Here is a 14,808-nt window from a genome sequence, read left to right as displayed (position 1 = left end):
GCGCCCTATGGTCCGGAAAATACGGTACTGTGTTTTTGTCTGTTTGCTGGCAGGCTACTTCCAGGTTTACGTAACGAATGGTAATGAAGCCGCTTACCTCAGCGGAGATGCGGCGGTTCCCTCTGTTCCTTAAGCAAACACCAGTAGGTGACTGCACCTCATCGGAGGACGTCCCAGAAGCTTGGTCGCTCTCTCCGTCCGACCCCATCTTCAGGTTCTCGTGGACGATATCTGCAATGGAAGAAGATCAGGGTACAGTGTAAGAAAAGAACAAGGAGCACCGCTGTTTTCACTGCTGTTATAGAGAATATCCAAACATCTTGCAATAAAATTTATTTTTGGACTTTTTCAGCAGGACGCATTTTAAACAAATATGCTCTGAAACTGCCCACAGTCATTAATCAGGCTGGTGTTTCGGAACAGAAGTCCTACTGTAGAACCGGGTGATCGAGCTCATATTTATGCTTTTGCAAACACGCCTCGAGCGGGGTTCTTTCCGCTCACATTCATCTTTGTGTGTGCCAAAGTGGAGAAAGTCAAGCTAACGAAAATTATTCATTTACTTATTTTTTACGACACGAGAACTCGAATTCAGCGATTCTTCACGCCCGAGTGCACTGCAAAAACTCAGTGTTCAAAAACAGGAAGAAAAAAAATACAAAAATTAGGGGTATTTTCTTTGAACTAAGCAAAATTATCTGCCGATAGAACAAGAACATTTGGCTTGTCAAGACTTTCCAAAACAAGTAAAATTAACTAACCTCAATGAACCCCAAAATACCTTAAAATAAGTATATTCTTACTAATAACAAGTGCACTTTTCTTGGTAGAAAAAAAAGAGACCTTTTTGCTCAATATGTCGAAAAACATTCTTATATTAAGTAGGGATGTCTGATAATATCGGCCTGCCGATATTATCAGCCGATAAATGTGTTAAAATGTAATATCGGAAATTATCGGTATCGTTTTTTTTATTATCAGTATCGTTTTTTTGTTTTGTTTGTTTTTTGTTTTTTTTAATTAAATCAACATAAAAAACACAAGATACACTTACAATTAATGCACCAACCCAAAAAACCTCCCTCCTCATTCACACAAAAGGGTTGTTTCTTTCTGTTATTAATATTCTGGTTCCTACATTATATATCAATATATATCAATACAGTCTGCAGGGATACAGTCCGTAAGCACACATGATTGTGCGTGCTGCTGGTCCACTAATAGTACTAACCTTTAACATTAATGTTACTCATTTTCATTAATTACTAGTTTCTATGTAACTGTTTTTATATTGTTTTACTTTCTTTTTTATTCAAGAAAATGTTTTTAATTCATTTATCTTATTTTATTTTATAATTTTTTTTTAAAAGTACCTTATCTTCACCATACCTGGTTGTCCAAATTAGACATAATGTGTTAATTCCACGACTGTATATATCGGTATCGGTTGATATCGGTATCTGTAATTAAAGAGTTGGACAATATCGGAATATCGGATATCGGCAAAAAGCCATTATCGGACATCCCTAATATTAAGTAAATGCTAGTGCCATTATCTTGACATAATGATATGCGCTCGGCATTACATTTCTTGAAACCAGCAAACTTATACTAAAAACTAATTTATTGTTCTTAATGGAAAGGCAACAAAGCAACCGCTTGTTACTCTCGGGGTTTCCTAGCCGCTCAGGCAAATCATATGGTCTAAAAATGCATTTTTCCATGGATAACATGACATCATCGCGCCAAGTGCGTGCTCTTTCAGTCAATTAGTGCGCATATATACAGTCCCCGGCCAAAATTTTTTTAATTGTAATTTAGAGGAATTTATCTGAATGTGCATGAACTATTTCTGTTCAAAATTGTTTAAAATGTCACATGTTAAATGTTTAAATATTAACTGTCAGTTTACTGTACTGTGCCAACTGTACTACTATATGAGTACCTATTTTCTATGGTTTCATTGAAAATAAAACAGCAAAGTCCATTTGGCTGTCATCGGTTTTATTATGAGACACAATTGTGTCAAAATCATTTTCATGCTTGAAATAAGAAATTATTACTTTATAAAAGTAGTTTTATACATGTGAGTGTTGATGACACAGCTTTTCAACAGTTGATATTCTAGTTTCAAGCATGTTTTACTCAATATAGGTCATCAAATCTCAGCAACAAGCTGTAATATCTTACTGAGATCATTTAGGACCAAAACTAGGGATGTCCGAAAATGGCTTTTTGCCGATATCCGATATTGTCCAACTCTTTAATTACCGATACCGATATCAACCGATACCGATATATACAGTCGTGGAATTAACACATTATTATGCCTAATTTGGACAACCATGTATGGTGAAGATAAGGTACTTTTTTTTAAAAATTATAAAATAAAATAAAATAAATCAATTAAGAACATTTTCTTGAATAAAAAAGAAAGTAAAACAATATAAAAACAGTTACATAGAAACTAGTAATTAATGAAAATTAGTCAAATTAACTGTTAAAGGTTAGTACTATTAGTGGACCAGCAGTGTGCTTACGGACTGTATCCCTTGCAAACTGTATTGATATATATTGATGTATAATGTAGGAACCAGAATATTAATAACAGAAAGAAACAACCCTTTTGTGTGAATGAGTGTAAATGGGGGAGGGAGGTTTTTTGGGTTGGTGCACTAATTGTAAGTGTATCTTGTGTTTTTTATGTTGATTTAATTAAAAAAAAATTAAAATTAAAATAAAAAACAAAAAAACAAAAACGATACCGATAATAAAAACACAATATCGATAATTTCCGATATTACATTTTAAAGCATTTATCAGCCGATAATATCGGCAGGCCGATATTTTCGGACATCTCTAACCAAAGCCCTTAAAACAAGTAAAACACTAACATAAAATCGGCTTAGTGAAGAGAATGATCTTATCAGACAGAAAATAAGCAACTATCACCCTTATTTGAGATATTTCATTTTACTTAGATTTCAGTTTTTGCAGTGTGGGCTTTGCATCAACAAATGTGTTAAGCGAGCTCGTGTGTCGTCCTCACCGAGGCGACTGCCGTTGCGAGGCATCGCCATGAGCGAGCCGAGACCCCCGCCGATGACGCTCTGAGGCCGTCGCAGCGGCGGCTTCTTGAAGGAGCCCGTGTACTGGTGCAGAAAGGAGTGGACGCTGTGGGCCGACGGGGGCCGGCCATTCTTCACGATGGGCTCCGCTGGAGGGAGAAAAACAAAAACAAGTCAGTAAACAGGCATTCCTTTACTTATTTTTAAACTCTTGCTTGTTGTTTTTGTGGGCCCGTTTCTGGCTTTCATGACAACCATTTGTGCCACTCCGGTGGCATGTTCTACATCAGATCTGGGCAAATTAAGGCCCGTTAAGCTTTTCGATCTGTCCCGCTGGACATTCCCGAATATTTTTTTTAGATCTTTAAGATGGAAACTGTAGCTGCCATTATGATGTGCAGTGATGTCTTCTAATGACCGTAAGTCTTGAACTATACAAAGTATATTTCAGTGGTTGGAATCTGCGCTTTTGCATGATATACTATTTACTATGGTAATGTAATTAGTTACTATGGTAATTAGAGATGTCCGATAATATCGCACTGCCGATATTATCGGCCGATAAATGCTTTAAAATGTAATATCGGAAATTATCGGTATCAGTTTCAAAAAGTAAAATGTATGACTTTTTAAAACGCCACTGTACGTAGTGGTACACTGAATTAGGGAGAAGTACAGAGCGCCAATAAACCTTAAAGGCACTGCCTTTGCGTGCCGGCCCAATCACATAATATCTACGGCTTTTCACACACACAAGTGAATGCAAGGCATACTTGGTCAACAGCCATACAGGTCACTCAGAGGGTGACCGTATAAACAATTTTAACACTGTTACAAATATGCGCCACACTGTGAACCTACACCAAACAAGAATGACAAACACATTTCAGGAGAACATCCGCACCGTAACACAACATAACAGAACAAATACCCAGAACCCCTTGCAGCACTAACTCTTCCAGGATGCTACAATATACACCCCCCCACCTCCTCATGCTCTCTCAGGGAGAGCATGTCCCAAATTCCAAGCTGCTGTTTTGAGGCATGTTAAAAAAAAAAATGTACTTTGTGACTTCAATAATAAATATGGCAGTGCCATGTTGGCATTTTTTTCCATAACTTGAGTTGATTTATTTATTTATTTTGGAAAACCTTGTTACATTGTTTAATGCATCCAGCGGGGCATCACAACAAAATTAGTAGAGATGTCCGATAATATCGGCCTGCCGATATTATCGGCCGATAAATGCTTTAAAATGTAATATCGGAAATGATCGGTATCGGGTTGTTTTTTTTATCGGTATCGGATTTTTTATTTTTTTAATTTTAATTAAATCAACATAAAAAACACAAGATACACTTACAATTAGTGCACCAACCCAAAAAACCTCCCTCCTCCATTTACACTCATTCACACAAAAGGGTTGTTTCTTTCTGTTATTAATATTCTGGTTCCTACATTATATATCAATATATATCAATACAGTCTGCAAGGGATACAGTCCGTAAGCACACATGATTGTGCGTGCTGCCGGTCCACTAATAGTACTAACCTTTAACAGTTAATTTTACTCATTTTCATTAATTACTAGTTTCTATGTAACTGTTTTTATATTGTTTTATTTTCTTTTTTATTCAAGAATTTTTTTTTAATTTGTTTATCTTATTTTATTTTATAATTTTTTTTAAAAAGGACCTTATCTTCACCATACCTGGTGGTCCAAATTAGGCATAATAATGTGTTAATTCCACGACTGTATATATCGGTATCAGTTGATATCGGTATCGGTAATTAAGAGTTGGACATTATCGGAATATCGGATATTAAGAGTTGGACAATATCGGAATATCGGATTATCGGCAAAAAGCCATTTTCGGACATCCCTAAAAATCAGGCATAATAATGTGTTAATTCCACGACTGTAAATATCGGTATCGGTTGATATCGGAATCGGTAATTAAGAGTTGGACAATATAGGAATATCGTATACCGGCAAAAAAGCCGTTATCGGACATCTCTAATACAAAGTATTTCAATGGTTGGAATCTGCGCTTTTGCATGATATACTAGTTACTATGGTAATACAATTAGTTTCTATGGTAATATAATTAGTTACTATGGGAATCTAAGTAGTTACTATGGTAATATAATTAGGTACTATGGTAATCTACGTCACAGTAGCTCAGACAAGGCACCAAGCAGTGTGGGTAGGGAGCTTTTCCACAGAGTGTTTCCAGAGTGGCCAGCCGGAAATGCGGGTGTCAGGGACAGACGCGGAAGGAGATTTTCACAACAAACTTCTAAAGCTTAGTGATGTATCAGATGTATCAGATTGTAGTTTTTTTTTTTTTTTTAGTCCTTCATGTTCATATTTCGCTGTTTGTTGCATTTTTGTCGCATTTCGCTTTGATTGTAAAATATGTCGATGGAGAGGGGGTGTGACGTTCACATATTGTCAATATTCAGTGTTTTATCCTTCATAGTTATATGGTAAATCCCACATTCTTTATTTTCATGTACATTCTGGGTGTCTCATTCAGTAAAACAAATTTTTTTTAAGGTGATCTGTCACAATGTTTATAGCATTCAATCAGACATTATTGTGGATTTGTATTAGTGTTCTTAAAAATAGATATACCGGCCCCCAAACACATTTTTTCTCTCTAAATGTGGCCCCCAAGTCAAGTTAGTAGTACAATAGTTAGTAGTTAGTAGTACAATGATATCCTATCAGACTAATGTATTGTTAAGTGTCTAAAGAAACTGTGAAAGTTAACAAGGCAACACAGTAGTACAATGATATCATAATCAGACTAATGTATTGTTACAGTCTAAGGAAACAGTGTGAAAGTTAACAAGGCAACACAGTAGTACAATGATATCATAAACAGACTAATGTATTGTTACAGTCTAAGGAAACTGTCAAAGTTAACAAGGCAACACAGTAGTACAATGATATCATAAACAGACTAATGTATTGTTACAGTCTAAGGAAACAGTGTGAAAGTTAACAAGGCAACACAGTAGTACAATGATATCATAAACAGACTAATGTATTGTTACAGTCTAAGGAAACTGTCAAAGTTAACAAGGCAACACAGTAGTACAATGATATCATAAACAGACTAATGTATTGTTACAGTCTAAGGAAACAGTGTGAAAGTTAACAAGGCAACACAGTAGTACAATGATATCATAAACAGACTAATGTATTGTTACAGTCTAAGGAAACTGTCAAAGTTAACAAGGCAACACAGTAGTACAATGATATCATAAACAGACTAATGTATTGTTACAGTCTAAGGAAACAGTGTGAAAGTTAACAAGGCAACACAGTAGTACAATGATATCATAAACAGACTAATGTATTGTTACAGTCTAAGGAAACTGTCAAAGTTAACAAGGCAACACAGTAGTACAATGATATCCTATCAGACTAATGTATTGTTACAGTCTAATGAAACAGTGTGAAAGTTAGCAAGGCAACACAGTAGTACAATGATATCATAATCAGACTAATGTATTGTTACAGTCTAATGAAACAGTGTGAAAGTTAACAAGGCAACACAGTAGTACATTTGATATCCTATCAGACTAATGTATTGTTACAGTCTAAGGAAACAGTGTGAAAGTTAGCAAGGCAACACAGTAGTACGATGATATCATAAACAGACTAATGTATTGTTACAGTCTAAGGAAACAGTGTGAAAGTTAACAAGGCAACACAGTAGTACAATGATATCCTATCAGACTAATGTATTGTTACAGTCTAAGGAAACAGTGTGAAAGTTAACAAGGCAACACAGTAGTACAATGATATCCTATCAGACTAATGTATTGTTACAGTCTAAGGAAACAGTGTGAAAGTTAACAAGGCAACACAGTAGTGCAATGATATCCTTATCAGACTAATGTATTGTTACAGTCTAATGAAACAGTGTGAAAGTTAACAAGGCAACACAGTAGTACAATGATATCCTTATCAGACTAATGTATTGTTACAGTCTAATGTGGGGCGGTATAGCTCGGTTGGTAGAGCGGCCGTGCCAGCAACTTGAGGGTTGCAGGTTCGATCCCCGCTTCCGCCATCCTAGTCACTGCCGTTGTGTCCTTGGGCAAGACACTTTACCCACCTGCTCCCAGTGCCACCCACACTGGTTTGAATGTAACTTAGATATTGGGTTTCACTATGTAAAGCGCTTTGAGTCACTTGAGAAAAAGCGCTATATAAATGTAATTCACTTCACTTCACTTCACTAATGAAACAGTGTGAAAGTTAACAAGGCAACACAGTAGTACAATGATATCCTTATCAGACTAATGTATTGTTACAGTCTAATGAAACAGTGTGAAAATTAACAAGGCAACACAGTAGTACAATGATATCATAAACAGACTAATGTATTGTTACAGTCTAAGGAAACTGTCAAAGTTAACAAGGCAACACAGTAGTACAATGATATCCTATCAGACTAATGTATTGTTACAGTCTAATGAAACAGAGTGAAAGTTAACAAGGCAACACAGTAGTACAATGATATCATAAACAGACTAATGTATTGTTACAGTCTAATGAAACAGTGTGAAAGTTAACAAGGCAACACAGTAGTACAATGATATCATAATCAGACTAATGTATTGTTACAGTCTAAGGAAACAGTGTGAAAGTTAACAAGGCAACACAGTAGTACAATGATATCCTATCAGACTAATGTATTGTTTCAGTCTAAGGAAACAGTGTGAAAGTTAGCAAGGCAACACAGTAGTACAATGATATCATAATCAGACTAATGTATTGTTACAGTCTAAGGAAACCATGTGAAAGTTAACAAGGCAACACAGTAGTACAATGATATCATAATCAGACTAATGTATTGTTAGAGTCTAACGAAACAGTGTGAAAGTTAACAAGGCAACACAGTAGTACAATGATATCATAATCAGACTAATGTATTGTTACAGTCTAATGAAACAGTGTGAAAGTTAACAAGGCAACACAGTAGTACAATGATATCATAAACAGACTAATGTATTGTTACAGTCTAAGGAAACTGTCAAAGTTAACAAGGCAACACAGTAGTACAATGATATCATAAACAGACTAATGTATTGTTACAGTCTAATGAAACAGTGTGAAAGTTAACAAGGCAACACAGTAGTACAATGATATCATAAACAGACTAATGTATTGTTACAGTCTAAGGAAACTGTCAAAGTTAACAAGGCAACACAGTAGTACAATGATATCATAAACAGACTAATGTATTGTTACAGTCTAAGGAAACAGTGTGAAAGTTAACAAGGCAACACAGTAGTACAATGATATCATAAACAGACTAATGTATTGTTACAGTCTAATGAAACAGTGTGAAAGTTAACAAGGCAAGACAGTAGTACAATGATATCCTAATCAGACTAATGTATTGTTACAGTCTAAGGAAACTGTCAAAGTTAACAAGGCAACACAGTAGTACAATGATATCTTATCAGACTAATGTATTGTTACAGTCTAAGGAAACAGTGTGAAAGTTAACAAGGCAACACAGTAGTACAATGATATCATAAACAGACTAATGTATTGTTACAGTCTAATGAAACAGTGTGAAAGTTAACAAGGCAACACAGTAGTACAATGATATCCTAATCAGACTAATGTATTGTTACAGTCTAAGGAAACAGTGTGAAAGTTAACAAGGCAACACAGTAGTACAATGATATCCTTATCAGACTAATGTATTGTTACAGTCTAATGAAACAGTGTGAAAGTTAACAAGGCAACACAGTAGTACAATGATATCATAAACAGACTAATGTATTGTTACAGTCTAATGAAACAGTGTGAAAGTTAACAAGGCAACACGGTAGTACAATGATATCCTAATCAGACTAATGTATTGTTAGAGTCTAAGGAAACTGTCAAAGTTAACAAAGCAACACAGTAGTACAATGATATCCTATCAGACTAATGTATTGTTTCAGTCTAAGGAAACAGTGTGAAAGTTAGCAAGGCAACACAGTAGTACGATGATATCATAAACAGACTAATGTATTGTTACAGTCTAATGAAACAGTGTGAAAGTTAAGGCAACACAGTAGTACAATGATATCATAAACAGACTAATGTATTGTTACAGTCTAAGGAAACTGTGAAAGTTAACAAGGCAACACAGTAGTACAATGATATCCTATCAGACTAATGTATTGTTACAGTCTAAGGAAACAGTGTGAAAGTTAACAAGGCAACACAGTAGTACAATGATATCATAAACAGACTAATGTATTGTTACAGTCTAAGGAAACAGTGTGAAAGTTAACAAGGCAACACAGTAGTACAATGATATCCTTATCAGACTAATGTATTGTTAGAGTCTAAGGAAACTGTGAAAGTTAACAAGGCAACACAGTAGTACGATGATATCCTAATCAGACTAATGTATTGTTACAGTCTAATGAAACAGTGTGAAAGTTAACAAGGCAACACAGTAGTACAATGATATCATAATCAGACTAATGTATTGTTACAGTCTAATGAAACAGTGTGAAAGTTAACAAGGCAACACAGTAGTACAATGATATCCTATCAGACTAATGTATTGTTACAGTCTAAGGAAACAGTGTGAAAGTTAACAAGGCAACACAGTAGTACAATGATATCATAATCAGACTAATATATTGTTTCGTCACCAAAAAAATGACTGAATTAATTCACTGCAAAGGCTTCAAATTGGACTGGATTTTTCCAGGACGCGCTGACAAATGCTCTCGTAGGCAGGAAGTGAAGATGACAGTTACAAATTCAGTATGCGCTTCTTAAATCGGCCTAATTTGATATCTACACAGTCTGTAGTGACAATAAATGAATACCCTTATGTGAGCATTATCGTTATCTTTATCCAAACTATCCCGCTGGGCATCCAGTTATTTTCCATCTTTCTGTGCATTTTTTAAATTGAAATCAGTATGAATGAAGCATGTTCTTTGCATGAGTCAGGACCCAGTCCACAGACTTCACAAAGCAGACGTCAACATTTATGATTGCTACGGTGGATTAATTTTTTTTTTTTTTTACAGCTTGAATAAAGAACTCCAAACAATAAACACTAAAAAAAAAAAAAAAAAAAAAAAAAAAAAGCATTTTTGTACGCAATATTGACGTCCTGACGCCACCTCCGCCTTATCTCTGGGCAGCTGCTGACACCGCTGGCCCGGAGTTATGACTCTTACATAATCGGATCAGCACCAGAACGCTTTCCCCTTAACCACAGAGTTCAGATCACATCTCGTCTCATTCGGTCTCCTCTTACACGGGCTGCAAGAGCGACCCTTTCCAACGAAGCTGATGTTAATCACGGAACAAGAGGAGGGCCTTACAAAAAGTCCAGTTCTCAGACAAGGCGAGAGGGGATGGACTTGGACGACCGGTTCGGGACAAAACCGATGGAAGGCAAAAGAAAAACGGGTGGCTTGTTGCACGCCGTGGCAATGTCATGGAAACTTTAAAGGATTCCTTCAGACGCCCCCCCCGAGTGCCATGGCAACAATGTGACAGTGCACTCCTCTCCTGCGCTCCCTGCAGATTTAGTCAAATCGTTACCCTGCTCCTTTCAAGGCCACACTCGGGTCTAATGGAAAGATGTAACTTACAGTATCTGTGAGTGGGAGCAGTTTGTTACTTATTGCATTTTTACTTCAGGGAGCAATACTGACCATCATCTATAATCTCAAACATTACGTGCGTTCACAGCCACACCTAACATGATGAAAAGTTTTTAAAAAAACTAATAAAGATAACATAAAATACCTACATTATATTGCCAAAAGTATTTGGCCACCTGCCTTGACTCACATATGAACTTGAAGTGCCATCCCGTTCCTAACCCATAGGGTTCAATATGATGTCGCTCCACCTTTTGCAGCTATTACAGCTTCAACTCTTCTGGGAAGGCTGTCCACAAGGCTGCGGAGTGTGTTTATAGGAATTTCCCACCATTCTTCCAAAGGCGCATCGGTGAGGTCACACACTGATGTTGGTGGAGAAGGCCTGGCTCTCAGTCTCCGTTCTAATTCATCCCAAAGGTGTTCTATCGGGTTCAGGTCAGGACTCTGTGCAGGCCAGTCAAGTTCATCCCATCCATGTCTGTATGGACCTTGCTTTGTGCACTGGTGCACAGTCATGTTGGAAGAGGAAGGGGCCCGTTTCAAACTGTTCCCACAAGGTTGGGAACTTGGAGTTGTCCAAAATGTTTTGGTATCCTGGAGCATTCAAAGTTCCTTTCACTGGAATTAAGGGGTCAAGCCCAAATCCTGCAAAACAACCCCACACCATAATTCCGCCTCCACCAAATTTCCCACTCGGCACAATGCAGTCCGAAATGTACCGTTCTCCTGGCAACCTCCAAACCCAGACTGGTCCATCAGATTGCCAGATGAAAAAGTGTGATTCATCAGTCCAGAGAAGGCGTCTCCAGTGCTCTAGAGTCCAGTGGTGACGTGTTTTACACCACTGCATCCCACGTTTTGCATTGGACTTGGTGATGTATGGCTTAGATGCAGCTACTCGGCCATGGAAACCCATTCCATGAAGCTCTCTGCGCACTGTACGTGGGCTAATTGGAAGGTCACATGAAGTGTGGAGCTCTGTAGCAACTGACTGTGCAGAAAGCGGGCTACCTCTTTGCCCTGATGTGGGATCTGAACCGAGGATGTCGTTGTGGCTTGTGCAGCCCTTTGAGACACTCGTGATTTAGGGCTGTATAAATAAACATTGACTGATTGATTGAAAGACAGAAAGTTGACATTTGAAACGACTAGAGTTTTTTGTCATGTCTGTTATCTGCTTTTTTTCCTGCAAAACTCAAACAACTGAATGAACATCCTCCAAGTTTGGTGATTTCCCATATTTTGACACCAGGGGTTGTACATTTGTCCATTAAACTCTTTCATAAATTTATATTCTGAATGATTTCAAGCGTTACCATTTCTTTGGTAAAAATAGCTGAATTTGCGTTTTTACACATTTCCGGAAGAAACCGGAAATGAAAGTGCCGCGAGTCTTTCCTCAAAACTTATGACAGACTTTGCTAATGTGGATAACCTACTCAGAGGCCTAGTGGTTAGAGCAGACCCGGGCAAATTAAGGCCCGGGGGCCACATGCGGCCCGTTGAGCTTTTCAATCTGGCTCGCCGGATATTCCCAAAAATTTTTTATGATGGATGACATACCACGTTACTACGGTCATCTAATTAGTTACTATGGTAATCTACGTCACAGCAGCTCAGACGAGGCACCAAGCAGTGTGGGCGGGAAGCGTTTCCACAGACGCGGAAGGAGATTTTCTAAAGCTTAGTGATATATAGAATAGAATAGAAAGTACTTTATTGATCCCTAAAGGGAAATTCAGCAAGTATCAGATTGTAGGAGGGTTTATTTTGTACCCTTCGCGTTCATATTTCACTGTTTGTTGCATTTTTGTTGCGTTTCACTTGATTGTAAAATATGTCGATCGAAAGGGGGTGTGACATTCATATTTTGTCAATATTCAGTGTTTTATCGTTCATAGAAACATTTAAAATTCCATTACGTTTTTTAAGGCGGTCTGTCATGACGTTTTTAGCATTCAATTAGACATTATTGTGAGGTTTTGTATTAGTGTTCCTAAAAATAGATATACAGGCCCCCAGACATATTTTTTTCTCCAAATGTGGCCCCCGAGTCAAAATAATTGCCCAGGCCTGGGTTAGAGTGTCCGCCCTGAGGTCGGTAGGTTGTGAGTTCAATCCCCCGGCCGAGTCATACCAAAGACTATAAAAATGGGACCCATTACCTCCCTGCTTGGCACTCAGCATCAAGGGTTGGAATTGGGGGTTAAATCACCAAAAATGATTCCCGGGCGCGGCCACCGCTGCTGCCCACTGCTCCCCTCACCTCCCAGGGGGTGATCAAGGGTGATGGGTCATTTCGCCACACCTAGTGTGTGTGTGACAATCATTGGCACTTATTTATTTATTTTTTTAATTTTCAGGAAATGTTGCCCGTCTTTCATCGGGACCTCACTGACACGACACGTGCTTTGAAACTTACCGTTGTCCTTTAGACCGTTCTCCTCGACGGTCATCTGCTCGGCCAGCTCCGACAGCGACTCGTCGATGGTGTGGCTCCCTCTCAACGTCTGAGAGAGACGCCGCTTGAACCGCTTCATTTTCTCCATGGAGCTCTCGGGAAGGGGAGGCCTGACAAAAAGGACAAATGGAAGAGGAAAGGTAGTTTAGGTCCCGCGATCTGTCCACTAAAGACTTGGACACGTGCCTGACGATACCCGGTGATTTAGACTATGCTAAACGTCATCCGTTTCACAAACCCACTTCCAATATAGTTCCAGGTCCTGCCACCTGCAGAACATATATATGTTATATTGCTACTATGGCACATTTTTAGTCTACGTAATACCTGCTTTATCCTTTCAAATCATCGAATCAAACTTTATTTATAAAGCGCTTTTCATACATAAAAGAAATGCAACGCAAAGTGCTTTACAAAGTTAAAAACAATACCCCAGTGACCCATATCCCCCATTATCACATACGTACGCACGGATACAGATACCAAACACAAACACACACATATGCAACTATATGGACCAATGATTGCATGGCTGAGTACAGAGGAAACATGTGAGTAAACACTATCACAGGAGCCATCTGCACCAGGAGGTCATCAGACCATGGCCACCAGGACGCTGACACAAAAGCGCCCCCACGAGCACAGCCGATAACCCCTGAGTCAGATGGCTCATCTGAGGAATGTTGGAAAATAAAAATAAGAAAACCATGTGTCGAGATAAAGAATACAATACAAGTAAGACATATGAAGATTAATAAAAAAATAAAAAAAATTATATATATATAAATATACACAGTATTTTTCGGAGTGTAAGACGCACCGGCCGAAAATGCATAATAAAGAAGGAAAAAAACATATAAGTCGCACTGCAGTATAAGTCGCATTTTTGGGGGAAATGTATTTGATAAAAGTCAACAGCAAGAATAGACATTTGAAAGGCAATTTAAAATAAATAAAGAATAGTGAACAACAGGCTGAATAAGTGTACGTTATATGAGGCATAAATAACCAACTGAGAACATGCCTGGTATGTTAACGTAACATATTATGGTAAGAGTCATTCAAATAACTATAACATATAGAACATGCTATACGTTTACCAAACAATCTGTCACTCCTAATCGCTAAATCCCATGAAATCTTATACGTCTAGTCTCTTACGTGACTGAGCTAAATAATATTATTTGATATTTTACGGTAATGTGCTAATAATTTCACACATAAGTCACACCCCCGGCCAAACTATGAAAAAAACTGTGACTTATAGTCAGAAAAATACGGTGTGTATATATATATATATATATATATATATATATATATATATATATATATATATATATATATATATATATATATATATATATATATATATATATATATATATATATATATACAGTAAATAAATAAATAAATAAATATAACTTAATAAAATCTTGCATAACTAATAGGATAAAAACTAAAATACAAATGACTTCAATAAAATATCCATACTTTGTAACTGAGCTACTGTGTGGAACAATTTCCCTTGTGGATCAATAAAGTTTGTCTAGGTCTCAGTCTAAGAGTGAAAAAAGTCATCCATGGATGATTGACTGGTGAACAATGTCGTTCGCCAGCTC

The 14,808-nt window shown here is 37.3% G+C and overlaps 1 protein-coding gene across 1 annotated transcript in view; it reads right to left on the bottom strand.

Annotated features, from left to right (window-relative positions):
* The window catches only part of LOC133647012 (cyclin-dependent kinase 17), a 92,340-nt gene that overhangs the window by 39,879 nt on the left and 37,653 nt on the right, over positions 1-14,808 (bottom strand). The window contains exons 2-4 of the mRNA XM_062043050.1: positions 13,151-13,299; positions 3,050-3,217; positions 98-231 (exon numbers count right to left, since the gene is read on the bottom strand). Coding sequence (XP_061899034.1) covers positions 98-231; positions 3,050-3,217; positions 13,151-13,277 — 429 coding nt within the window. The 5' untranslated portion in view covers positions 13,278-13,299. The remainder of the gene's footprint in view (positions 1-97; positions 232-3,049; positions 3,218-13,150; positions 13,300-14,808) is intronic.

The sequence above is a fragment of the Entelurus aequoreus genome, linkage group LG03 (assembly GCF_033978785.1).
Source record: "Entelurus aequoreus isolate RoL-2023_Sb linkage group LG03, RoL_Eaeq_v1.1, whole genome shotgun sequence".
Lineage (NCBI taxonomy): Eukaryota > Metazoa > Chordata > Actinopteri > Syngnathiformes > Syngnathidae > Entelurus > Entelurus aequoreus.
This window is presented reverse-complemented; position numbering and strand designations above follow the sequence as displayed.